This window comes from Tachypleus tridentatus, chromosome 12, assembly GCF_004210375.1.
Source record: "Tachypleus tridentatus isolate NWPU-2018 chromosome 12, ASM421037v1, whole genome shotgun sequence".
In the NCBI taxonomy this organism is placed as follows: domain Eukaryota; kingdom Metazoa; phylum Arthropoda; class Merostomata; order Xiphosura; family Limulidae; genus Tachypleus; species Tachypleus tridentatus.
Genome location: NC_134836.1, coordinates 64,556,759 through 64,571,127, shown reverse-complemented (window position 1 = coordinate 64,571,127; position 14,369 = coordinate 64,556,759). Strand labels below are relative to the sequence as shown.

The window sequence follows — 14,369 nt, the reverse complement described above, 5'->3', positions numbered from 1 at the left end:
TTATTATTGCTAATCTTTACTTTTGTACATTTACTGAGGTTAACTTTGTAGCTACATAAAGACGTGAATTTTTGTAATTATTTACCTTTTTTTTTATTATTAACGCAATTTCAAAACGGTAAGTTACAAAACACCAAGAGACGATTTTTTATTAAGCATAAAACTACATACAGGCTATCTATGCTTTCCCACCAAGGGTATTGAAACCCGGTTTTAGTTGTATAAGTCCGCAGGCATATCACCTTGGAGACGATGACCTTCACTTTCAAACATAAATTAATTTTGTTTCTTTATATGCTCGGGATTATAGAATTTCAAATTAATGTTCGGATAACTACAATAACATAAATTGACAAACATATTTAGCTAGATATCGGGTAACTATATTGAAAATGTAGTATTTAACTGTAACTTTATTTTGATTTTATTGTTTCTTTGGTTAAAATGCCAACCATGTTAATAGTGACAGTTGTTTGATCAGATTAATATTATTGTTTGTTATCATGTTAACAGCAACCAGGATATGTGTCTAGATTCAACAGAGAGGCTTTTTTGATCGCATGATTTAAAAAAAAAAACAGTCATCATTTTGTGGACGAGGTGTTGTTCTGCATGGGCTTCTGAGTTACTGCAAATTTTGCACTTTGCTGAGGTATTTCTACTTTTCTGAAACACTCAAGCCTTCTTCTTCGAAATATCATGTACTATGGTTGTTTATGACTTAAAATCCTCCTTAACAAAGGGAATCCATAAGTCTATACTTTGTAGCTTGCAATATCATATAGTTAATTCTGTACGTGAGATAACACAATAGTACTTTTACTTGACTCACGAATCGTGTCATTATAAATGTCATGATTAATGTCTTTAACATCTGTATATTTCGAAACGAATTATTCAACCATTATTTATGTAGAACACTTGTTTTGTTTTAAACTAAAGCAGTATTTCAGCTATTAAAATCCTAGACAAGCCAGTAACTGTGACAATAAGTCAGATTTAAACTACCTAAAGTATTGAAGGCCAAAGATATTTTGAAATGTTCCCACAACTTTTTCAGAACTAAAACAGGTTATAACTTTTGTTCTCCAACATAAACCTCGACGTTTTAAATTATATTTCAAAAACAATTTGTGCATGTTTAATGGAATTGTTAATTTTTGTGTTTGTCAGTAACTACATTTGTTGTTTTTTAATTGCTCTCGAACATATCTTGTACTTTCTTTTACTTTTCTTCAGATAACAAAATTGGGATTTAAAGCTCAGAATTAGCAATTTAAATAAAAGTATTAATTACTTAATGTCAGATTTAGACGTTTTAAAGAACCAACAACAATAATAGAAGTCGTATATTACAGCTCAATAACAATAACAGAACAATCATATTCAGCTTGGAAGTATTTTAAGATGTCTGATCAAACTGTTCTTGTTCACTGAAGCAAAATATGTCCAACATCAGGAATAAAACTGTTTTATTTTTATCCTGAAAACAAGCCATGCTCTCTAATTTTCATGTGTACCACTGATTGCATTCTATATTGTAAATGTGACATTTTGTGATCTTAAAAGAAATTGTCCTTCTTCACATTTTAGTTACAATTATCTTTGTTTCTTTAAGTTGTCAATCTGTGACTTTTTATCAACAATATTTATAAAATTGAAGCTTTCAAAACGTATTTGTTTGAAATTATATACTTGTTTTTTACTAAGTTCCAAGGTTTTCGAGGTAATATCTTATATCCTTCTATCAGTTCGTAATGAAACTTTTAAGTTCAGTAAAAGTATTTCAAATTAATATTTACGTATATAGACTATCAACTTTAAAAGAACCACCATTTTTGCCTCACTGTATCAGTATAGTTGAATAATGTTAGTATAAAAATGAATTTAAAAATATAGACCAGCTAATAATCAATAAATTAAAACTTCAGTTCCATCGTTAATCCAACAAACAAGTGTGTGCGCACGAGAATACTATCAACTCATGGAAAACAATAATGTGTCAGTATTTTATACGAATATAGACATATGTATTGTTCATGATTACAGAAAACCACATAGGTTCATCAAGTTTTCAACCAACTGGTAAAACCCTATATTCCAAGCTCTTTCGACAAGTGAAACTTTATCAGAGACAAACAGGTACCAGTATATTGTTGTTGGCGCTGTATTGTTTGTTTTGAACTATGCAAAGCTACACAATGGCTATCTACGCTAACCGTCCCTAATTATAAAACAGAGGGAAGGCAGTTGTCATTACAACCCGCCGCCAACTCTGGGTTACTCTTTTACTAACGAATAGTGGGATTGATCGTATTAATGTAACGATTATAACGCACCCACGGCTGAAAGGGCGAACATGTTTGGTGATATATTAATATGAGTATTATTTACCGCGAAGGAAATGAATGCTTTATTTGAAAACTATGAAACGGATAAACGAAATTTATAACAAAATAACGTTCGATAAGCCTTCTGAGTTTTTTGTTATGCAAGTGAAACATCTTGTTATCATTTAAGTGATGCACAAATAGCCGTTCATTTAGCCAAATTCATTTGTAGTTATTTTACATCATTTTGTTACAGCTCCTACTTGGAAATGAACTGCAAAGTTCAGAATTTTCTGAATAATTCGCTAGACATGGAAGAAAACGTTTCATCCATTTGGAAAGCTATAAATAATAAAAGGCCAGCAACTTACAGTTAGCTGTATTGAAATGATTAAGTATACCAGTCACTTGCAGGAAGTAAAAATAAATTCTAATCAATGCTTCATTTGCTACTTTCACCGGGACAAGGTTGTCTACCGTTCATAATTTAAACAAGTGACAGTTATCTGATGATTATATTTCGCTATAACTGTATACACTATTGTTTTGACTGAATGATCATTCACAACCTAACTAGACATATCACAAGTTTACAAATAATTAAAAGCATATTCAATAAGGCTTAGCTTATGCCAGACGTTTAGTGAATTCCATGCAAAACGCTTAATGCTTATTAGCAAGGATTCCAAGAACAACAGTAGGTGGAAGAAAATTCCTTTTCAGGTGAGTCGTACCTATATTTATATTTTCGAAATATTTTGCCTAATTCGGAAGTAGAAATCAGTAATATCAATATTACACATTAGTCAAATCATTTAGAAAAGTAGATTACTGTGGTCAATAAAATACAACCAAAACTACCATATATACATATCTAATTAACAACCGTAATACGAGTAGATGTTGAGTTGAAATTCTATGAACTGCAAGTGTAACGGATTTTCTAGTATACATTTATTTTAATACCGATGTTTATTTTAGTTAACTATATATTTAGAAACGTACCTGACTTATTTTGTTAAATGAGAATTGCGAAAGTTCTTCTTGTTCTCTAAATTTGTAGAATATATTCAGCGTAAGAATAAACAATGTATATATGCACGTGAATAACAGTGTTGTTGGACCAACTGAAGTTTCGAGAACCTCGTCTAAAGTTTATAAATCGACGTCAGGAAACAGTTTAATATTGTTGGGTCGCTACAGTCAGAATACTACAAACCTCGGAAGCTATAATTAGTTGGAAAACTACAGTCATTTGACCAGGAACGTTTATAGATTTCGAACATTACACAACCGTTTAACTTCAGAGAATTAACTTGGACGTTAGTATTTCTACGAGAGCATTGGATATCATTGTCGGAAAAAGTCAGCTTGTAAACAACGTGGGTCTAGCTATTAAGCAAAGTGTAACAATAGAATAATTATTAGTTCATTCTAAACCCAAAAAAATGTCTCCAGACCAGATAGAAAACTCGTATATTGTTTGTAGGTTTATAAACTTTCGTATGTAAATCATTATTTGTAATAACCATTATTATAAGTTGTATTGTTGATTGTATACAAAATACATTTATAGTGAGTGATTTTCTTATAACAAAGCCACAGCGAGTTATCTTCTGAGTCCCCAAGAGGATTGTTTGTTTGTTTGTCTTTGAATTTCGCACAAAGCTACTCGAGGGCTATCTGTGCTAGCTGTCCCTAATTTAGCAGTGTAAGACTAGAGGGAAGGCAGCTAGTCATAACCACCTACCACCAACTCTTGGGCTACTCTTTTACCAATGAATATTGAGATTGACCATCACATTATAACGCCCCACGGCTGAAAGGGCGAGCATGTTTGGCGCAATGGGGATGCGAAGCGCGACCCTCGATTACGAGTCGCACGCCTTAACGCGCTTGGCCATGCCGGGCCTGCCCCCAAGAGGAATTGAACGCATGATTTTAGCATTACAAATCTGTAGACTTACCGCTGTACCAGGGGAGAACGGTTGTGCTAAGAAAGAAAACTGTGTGTATCAATCTTGTTGGCAAATATCATACATTTGATATATAGATACAATTTACTTCTAAATTAGAATTAAAATTTCTGGCTATTTGAAATCGTGATATGTAATGTACGTAACATAATAAACTGAAATAAATGATAATAAGTCACACAAGAAGTAAATTATCTCAAATGTTTAAACGCAAGAGTAGCCGACTTACTACTCACTTAGGAATACTAACGGAATATAATATATCTGAAAGTAGCGGAGGAGTGTATACTGAGATAATTTTGTATTTTACTGTTTTGAAAACTGAACATATAAATACCCAGAAAATAACAAAATACCTATATACGCAAACTTCTCAAGCGTCACAGTTGATACTTCACATTTCCTTGATGAGCGATTAAGGTTTGAGCAGGTTTTTTTTTGTTGTGGCGTCGTGTATTTTATCTTTCGGTAAAAGAAACAGAGTTACAGGTAGAAGAACAACACTGAAACCCACCAATACCAAGCAGAGGGTCTCCCAGGCAAACCCAGCTTCATACCCGTACTACAAGATAAAGTTTATATATCTGGATAAAATATAAGTAACAGTAAGAATAAGTTAACTTATAACTAATCCAAAATCAATAAAGCATTGGTAATATCCTTACTTACTAAAGCACAATGATAATATTAAGAGTAACTGTTATTAGACTCATCTGTTTCAAGTACTGTTTGAATCCGCCAATCAACAATGTTTCTATTATCTTAATACCCTCTTATCTCGTGTCCTGGAGAGAATTTCAATGTCTTGTGGCGTATTTTATTCGCCAATCGTTACTTCAGTTCCTTTGTTCTTAGGCCCGGCATGGCCAAGCGTGTTAAGGCATGCAACTCGTAATCTTAGGGTCGCGGGTTCGCATCCCCGTCGCGCCGAACATGCTCGCCCTTTCAGCCGTGGGGGCGTTATAATGCAACGGTCAATCCCACTATTCGTTGGTAAAGAGTAGCTCAAGAGTTGGCGGTGGAAGGTGATGACTAGCTGCCTTTTCCCTAGTGTTACACTGCTACATTAGAGACGGCTAGCTCAGAGAGCCCCTCGAGTAGCTTTGTGCGAAATTCAAAAACAAACAAAACAAACAATCCTTTGTTCTATATACGTGTTAATCGAGTGAATTTCGCGCAAAATTACATGAGTGCTATCTGTACTAGCTGTCCCCATTTAGCATTGTAAGACTATAGTCAAGGCAGCTAGTCATAATCATCCATCGCCAAATGCTACTTTTGTATGTAATAATAATGAGATTGATCATAATGTTATAATGACCCCACGACTGAAAGGGAGAGTATGTTTGGCGAACTAGGAATTCTAGCCCGCGACCATCAGATTTCGAGTCGAATGCTCTAATCATATGGCCATGCCAGGCCATGAGTGATCAAACAAATACACCTAAGCATTTAAATTTGTGTATTACTTTTAGACGTTCACCACTTTTGACCCCAATTCTACTCTTACTTAACTTCCTAAATGTCATTGTTAATGTTAGATGACGCTTCCCTTGCATGTAAGAGCTTGCTTATTTCGAAGTCGTACTATAATTTCCTGCAGTCTATACTTCTGTCTACACATTTCATCAACTTTAGCAAGGATAGCCTTCCACTCTTCCTACAACTTCCAAAACCTACATATAAACTGAACATTTTCCCTATTACATTCCTTATATGTGTATAGTAGTCGACAGTAACCGAATTAAACCTATTCATTGCACCTAATAAGCTGGGAATTCTTAACCCCCGAAGTAGTCTTAACCATTATATTATTTACAGAATTAAAATAAATATTAGATACCATAATTAAATACCAGTGGTCTATTGTTAAAATGGTTAAGCCTATCTTTTACAATTAACTAATTTTTATATGGTATTTATTAAATAAAACAAATTATTTATTTTTTTTACAAACTTAAGTTGAATTACAACTATCATAAACAATCGGTACACGTATTAAGCCTTATCTGACGTTGTACTTCATGTTACAATACCAAAATCTAAATTAAGAGTTTATAGCTATTATTTTAGTCCCTAACCTAACTAAATCTAGATATTTTTGTTATTCAACTCCATTTTTTAAAGATAAAAGTAATAAAACAAAAAGCATTAAAAAATCCACAACATTGTAAGAATTTAGCTTTCTAACGTTTTCTCTTTTCAAATAGCACCCTTTGTCTCAAAAATATTATTATGTACACGGCGTTCCTCGTGTCATCCTGTATCACTGTGTCAAGTTTGGTGCTGATTAATTAAGAAATGTGGAAACGTAAAAGGAATAGAGATGAAATAAGAAAAGTACGATCGTGATTTTTTTCTCGGACACACACTTTGCTTTACATAGTATATTTCACTTTTTAAACGACCATTGTTATCGTGTACCATTGAACCAAAGATGTTATGTCGATATTTTTCTGTAAATTCTATATTTTCATGTTAGTTATTAAGATATTGTAATAAACGATTTTTGTGTTGAAAACAACTGAAAATTACAAAAAAATATCATTAATATATCTTTGTAAGGTATACGTTCAAAATGCAATGGAGAATTTTCCAACCATTGATTTCCATAATGGTAAAGGAGCAAATTGTCAAAATATGGCTGTTACCTTGGTTATTTGCAATTCTTTAAGCTTTATCGTGTATGCTGATACTGAATACTTTGTTTTCTTGGTAGCAAATTCTAATATCTTCTGAAAATAAGCGTTCTGAATTTTATATTTTTTCGTTCTGATGTATTGTTAATTGTAAATTTCTTCAAAAGAGGTATTATTTTACAATAATTCTACATAAAACGTGTGTATTAGACAGTTATATCAAACTGCAAGTTGTTAATTTCACAAGAAAATTAACTTAAACTTAATTGTGTATTCGTTAGAAGTACAGGGTGTTCGGAAAGTCACTGTGCAGTTTTGTAATCATATACACATGATAGTTCATGAGTATAAATATTAGAAACTATAGGCCTACATATTCGGATACCATTATTCTTAAATATTCTTTTTGTATTTATAAATAATCTTTTATTGATTTCGATTTTAAAATTTTTTGTTTCCCCTGTACTTTTTAGAATTTGTAACACTTAAAACTACATATTATCATTTAAAATACTATTGATTTTATAATACATTTTATTTTTAAAAAACTATTCCATTACCTTTATCTGAATTATTTCAAAATTTAATACCTGATTTTTATTTTAGGGAAATTGTGTCTAGGTGGATGAAAATTGTTATTACTCCTTTAAAGTTACAAAATTTAGGCAAACCTCTACTAATTATAAAAGAAGATTTGATCTAATCGATTTTACAATACGTAAGTGCAATCTTTCAGTTTTCAAAATATGATAAATATCATTAACATATCTTTTTCAGCCGTGGGGAGTTATATATTATAGTCAATCTCACTATTCGTTGGTAAAGAGTAGCCCAAGAGCGAACGGTGGATGATGATGACTAGCTGCCTTCCCTCTTATCTTACACTGCTAAATTAGGGAAGGCTTGCGCAGATGGTCCTCGTATAGCTTTGCGCGAATTTCAATAACAAACAAAACACCCACTGCCATCTTTTGGACTATTCTTTTATCAACGAATAGTGGGGTTAACTGTCACATTATAACGCTCTAGGGGCTGAAAGGGTGAGCATTTTGATATAATGGGGATTCGAACACGTGACCCTCAGATTACGAGTCAAGCGTCCCAACCACCAGGATATGTTGGGCCCTTACTCAACTGATGTGACCTGGTTTGATGTTATTTATCTTTCTGTGATACTTACAGACACGTTCTTATTCTCCATATCTCTATTGCAAAATTAGTTTACGACTTTTTAGTTGAAATAATTGAAAGTGTTATTGAGAATAGAAACACGCGAGGGTATTGACGTGCGTCAATACGCATGCGCCTATAACTATATATGTGATGTATTTTGTTTTCCTGTCCAAAGGACACCTTTTAAACTCTGGAGATTATAGTAATTTTTATCATTAATCATTTTTACATGAAGTTTGAAAAGCAAAGTCACTGACGAAATTAATCTAAAGAAATAAGATTCAGAGGGGGAATGTTGGAAAACTTAGCAGCAAGATTGGCCTAACGATAGCAAGAAATGTTGAAAAAATAGACTTGGGATTCACATAAATGGGTGATGTTTACCGAGAAATTGAAAAAAAGTAATTTTGAGAACATTTGTGCTGATCTTGTAACAGTTTAAAAAACAACAACATTCTTTTCATTGATTTAAACATTACGATTTTTATATGAAAAAAACTATAAATAAACTAAATATTTCTTGAAACACCATTAAGGTCTTACTTTGAGGAACACAAACAGACTGGCTGATGCACAGAAGGCTCCACTGTAAAATGTGATAACTGTAGATCGCGCCTTAGGAAATAGATTAGCAATCTGTGAAAGAAAGAAAATTTATAAAGCTATTTAAAAGATACAAAACTTTTTAAATCCAAATACTTTTTGTTACGGTGTATTCGATAAAGTTTCATTCAGAATTATTTCAACTAATTTATATTATTTATCTTGTAACTATAGAAATATGCTAGATTAACTATTATTATTATATTTTATGTTAAAAAGAGAATAGTAATTGGCACACTCATAAATCATTTTAACTTTTAAGAAAACTTCTTTGATTTTCTGAATAGTTTTTGTTCTTTCTTTTGACAAATCTTTCTCTTACAGTATGTTGTTTTTCTTTTATTCTACCAGAAATACACATGTCATTGATTTTTTTCTATGTCTTTCCTTCTTAAAATATTTCGTATCGCGTTTTCTCATTTTATTAATATCTTCATATTTTCTGTGAATTTTCTTATTCGTCTTCCATCCTTACCACGTAGTAACCTTCGTTTCATCTTTCCTAAGTTGTTTCCTTCTCTTCGCTAGAAGCTTTAAAAATTGACCTTCAAAACACTTATGCGTGATTGAGAATACAATACACTACATCCTTGAAATTAAAAGTTTGCAGCAGGTACTAAATCACTTGATAAACCATTCATGTAAAAGAAAATAACATATTCGTCAGCATGTAATTTTTAGACACCCGTACCTTTAAAACTGAGTTATATAACAAGGATAAAAACTCTCGGATAAATGTTTTGGATTGATGCTTCAAAGCGTCTCAAATTACACATTGTCTGTAAAAGAATTATAATTTTACCTGAATATTAGCGATACGAAGAGGAACCCCTGCCAAACACATGAGTACTAGTGCAGGAAATATCAGGAAGGAGTGGTCTGGAGAAAGAGAAAATATAAAAAAAGGCACTACAGGGTAATATTAATGTATATGTGCAACAAAAACAATAAGTCGTGTCTGCTGTCAACTGAGCATTTGAACACTAAGTAACAACATGAACTTCTGATTGGCGGGTAGCAAAAAAACGACAAAATTTACGAACTATTGAGTGATAGGAAACAATGTGATGGTTGATGGTTGAATAGCAGAAAACGACGAAGTTTACTAATTATTCAGTCACCCCAAATAGTTTGGTAGTAAAAAAAAAACGACAACTGTTTTTCTAATTATTGTGAGATAGGAAAGAACAAGCACTTATAATAAGTGCTTCTAGTTGTTCAATATTCTCGTTATAAAGAGTCTTTCTAATAGCATATTGCCGAGGGTTAATCGCACTTCAAGTATGTCAATAGAATAGTGTTTTAGGTCTAGCGTTATTCTTCCATCGGTGATAATATTGAGTTTATGATTATGTAAAAAGCCTGAAATCGAATTTATGTTTCATAAAATTCTTGCGACAGACAGCGAGGTGAATCATGGACCAATATTCCACAGACCCTCTACTGTGGAAGGGCCTCAAAATTCAAGAAAATCTGTAAGTTTACTGGAACTTTATTGGGAGGGGGGGAGGTTGAGAAGTAAGTAATGAAATTCACGTGATTATAATTTCTTTGACGATATTTCTGATGAAGTTCTTAAGTGTGACTGTATAGTATGCCAACTCTGAGATTTTTTCGTATTGTAGGAATTCTGTAGATGACGTTGCTCCAAAAGATTTTGCAAGTGATTTCACAGCCAGTAGCAATAATAATTCCTACGCAATTGATTTTCTTCTGTGGGGAGTGTTAAAAACTACATTTCTTAGAAATGCAACGTGATTTGGCTCAAAATGTAAAACATTAACACAAGTCTTACCAGGTCAACTACAAGAAAAGTTGCTTTACATGTTAAACATATCTTTCACCACACCAAGGCCCACATCTACAACGATATTAAATTACTCACATTACATTTAAATATGCATACAATAACTGAAAGTTGACACTAAATAAAAAGTTATACAAACTAAAAATAAACTTAAAGAGTGACTTAAAAATATCTGTCATCCATCATGAAATAATCACTCACTTTGGTCTTACTTTACAACTACTATCAGTTATTCCAGCATTACCCACGTATAATTTCAGAGGCACATAATTAACGATAGTATTATATACTCTTCAAAATTGAAACGCAAAAGGGATATTTTTTTATTTTAAAGAGAAATATATGTAATAACGTTACAAGCTCAGAGTATGTGATGTTACACGTGTTAAGGCACTGATTGTCAGACCAAAATGATAATAAAAGTTGTGCACTTTGAAAACGGAGGAAAACATCGGATTTTTTGCCAAAACGCATTCGTGTCCAATAAATTTGTTTGAGAGATCTGCGTGTTCTGCAAGTGCAACATGTGCAAAATCCCTATAAAAGTGACGGGTTCTCGGTTTCCATAGCTCAGCGTTAAGCCACCGACACGCAATACAGTTACGCCAAGACTGACTGAAGCACAACGCAACAACGCCATTGGTCGCTTGAAGCAGGTGAATCTCGATCAGATGTTGCCAGAGCTGTGAATGTCCACCCAAGCACCATCACAAGGCTATGGAATCGTCACCAACAACATGGATCAACTTGTGACCGTCCACGATCTGGCAGACCTCGTGTGACCACGCCCGCACAAGATCGCTACATCCGGTTACCGTCACCTTCGGGATAAAACCACCACTGCGACGTCTACTGCCTCAACCGTACCAGGGCTGCGTTGGATTTCCGATTAGACCGTACGCAACCGTCGACAAGATTCTTAGGCCCCATGTGCAACCTATCATGGTGAACGTCAACGACGTTTTCAACATGACAACGCCCATCCTCACACAGCCCGACTCACCACTGTCTTCGTGAGACACCACAACATCAACGTTCTTCCCTGGCCCTCCATATAACCAGATTTATACCCCATCGAACATCTTTGGGACGGGTTGGACCGACGTCTGCGACGGCGACAACCTCAACCGCAGACTCTACCTCAGCTTGCAGCAGCTTTGCAGGCTGAGTGGACAGCCATTCCACAGGATGTGATTCGTCATCTCATCGCTTCCATGGGCAGGAGATGCCAAGCAGTTATTAATGCTCACGGGGGGCATACTCGTTATTGACGTTGAGTGACGTTAAACTTCAACTAGTGAGCGTGGACTTTGGATGTTCAGCAGTGAATGTGCAAAGTTTTACACATATCATACAGAACTACCCGGAATAAACAATATGTCTCAAATTTTGCCTTTTGCGTTTCTTTTTTTGAAGAGTATATTTATAGATTCACTTTCGTCCGATTGCTGTTAATTTCAAAGTTAAGAGACCTGTGCAATGGTCTCATGAAGAAACGTCAATGGGTCATATTTTCAAATTGTGTCGTTCCTCCATCAAATAAAAACAGCCGAGATTTAGACCATATTTTAATAACGCATTTAATTATCAAATGGATTATTATATCGCTATTTACTTACTATTGAACATAAATGCTTTTTGCTTCACAGTTGCCATTGTAATAGGGTCTGACTGAACACGTTTCATATGTTCTTCAGTAATTCTTGTACACTGAATCCGAAAATATCAATTTTCTCCATCACACAGATTTTTCGCAAAATGTCTTTTGTTTTCTTACATAAATGAATCATTTCAATTGAAATCAGGTCACATTTTGTTATGCTTAAGATGATGACCACCACTGACTATAGATTTCTCTTGGCCAAGAGTCTCCAAACCTTTTTGGACAAGGGCTAAGAAGTAGATCTTTTTAGGCTTCGCGGGCTGGAGCAGTCGTTGTAAAATTAAATAGGGATACATACAAAATCAATGTAAAACATCACTACTCTATTTCTTATAAAAGCACATATTGAAAATATTTAAATTACACTTAATTGAGGTTCAAAGTAAATGCTCTCTACTATCCAAAATGATTCCAAATGCTCATCAGATAAGGCTGATCTGTAACTAGATTTCACTTACATCATCTTTTAGAATGTCTTCACAGAAATAGCGAGTGCCAAAAACTGAAATAAATCCACGAGCAATTTTTTAAATGAACATGTTGATCATTTGGAAGGCATTTATAGAACTCTACCAGTCAAAGAAGGGACTTTTTGTATTTGTCCTTCAACATGTTGTTGGATTAGAGATCAATCACTTCCATTTGAACATCAGGTGGCAGTTCATCAATAACATAATCAAATGGGTTTTGGAAGGTCCTTATTTATGTTACACGCTCATCAAAGTAAAAAACGCTCCTTGAACTGTAGTTTCAGTCCAGAAAGTATATCTTGTGCAAACTTGCGTCCCAAATGATGAGGATCCCGCTTCTTACTTGAACTTTTCACAACATGGAAAGTGTGTGAAGCAACTCCTCATCATTTGGGACTGATGAGTGCGGTTTCGCCTTGTAATCTAAGATTGAATTCATTCGGGTACATGGTCAATTCTACAGAAAAAATAATTTCCAAAGCCATTCCATGTTTGTGAGTAACGGTTGAGGGCGGTTCTTCTCTTTTAAAAAATTCAATCTCATTTCTAAGCTTAAAAATCGCGACATAACTTTCCCATAGCTGAGCCATCGAACTGAAGTGTAGTAAGACAAGTCGGGATATGTTGCTTCTATTTCCACCAAAACTTCACGGAATTGACAATGATTGAGTCCATGAGAGCAAATGAAGTTCTCTATTAAAACTACAGTTTCGAGGATACATAATAGATTCCAGATATTTTCCACGCAGTGCCTGCCGATGAATAATGCAGTGAAGAACCACAGGCTTTGAACAACTCACACTTTCAACAACTTTGTGGATTTATCGAACTAAGCCTTTTCCTGCACCACACATATTTTTACCATCATCTGTTGAGACATAATAACGAGGAATAGCTATGAACTCGAACATAAAATAAACAGCAGCATTCACTGACACACATTGAAGTATACTGGACAGCCGGCCCTCCAGTGGCTCAGTGGTATGTCTGCGGACTTACAACGCTAAAAACCGGGTTTCGATACCTGTAGTTGACAGAGCACAGATAGCCCATTGTGTAGCTTTGTGCTTAATTCAAAACAACAATAACTCGGCAGCCGTGAGAAGAGACACGATGTTTCAGGACACTGAGATCAATAAGTGTGATGACGTAATACTAAGTGATATGATGTTTTCCAGCAAATAGAACATGTATCGCGTCTAGATGAGCTTTTCTTAATTACGTTTTATTTTTGTTTTGTATAATATTAAAACATATATTATTACTTTAATAGACTGTTGGCGGGCCGGTTAAACCGATGAGGCGGGGGCTCTCGGCATGGTCAGGTGGTTAAGGCACTTGACTCGTAATCCGAGGGTCTCGGGTTCGAATCCCGTTACACCAAACATGCTCGCCCTTTCAGCTGTGGGTGCGTTATAATATAACAGTCAACCCCACTATTCGTTGGTGAAAGAGTAGCCCAAGAGTTGGCGGTGGATGATGAGGACTAGCTGCTTTCCCTCTAGTCTTACACTGCTAAATTAGGGACGATTAGTGCAAATACCCCTCGAGTAACTTTGCACAAAATTCAAACCAAATCAAACCGAAGAGGTGGGCTGTAATTTGTAGACTCCTACCTTAGGTCAATCGCGACGTGAGAATCTTTTGATCGTTCTAGAACCCATGTGAAACGCACCGCTAGTATACAAACGATTAAAGGACACATGAT

The 14,369-nt window shown here is 34.5% G+C and overlaps 1 protein-coding gene across 1 annotated transcript in view; it reads right to left on the bottom strand.

Annotated features, from left to right (window-relative positions):
• Window positions 1-4,721: 4,721 nt before the first annotated feature.
• Window positions 4,722-14,369, bottom strand: part of LOC143235643 (equilibrative nucleobase transporter 1-like) — a 33,020-nt gene continuing 23,372 nt past the window's right edge. Inside the window, exons 4-6 of the mRNA XM_076473870.1 lie at window positions 9,524-9,600; window positions 8,662-8,754; window positions 4,722-4,868 (exon numbers count right to left, since the gene is read on the bottom strand). Of these exons, the coding sequence (XP_076329985.1) occupies window positions 4,722-4,868; window positions 8,662-8,754; window positions 9,524-9,600 (317 nt within the window). The remainder of the gene's footprint in view (window positions 4,869-8,661; window positions 8,755-9,523; window positions 9,601-14,369) is intronic.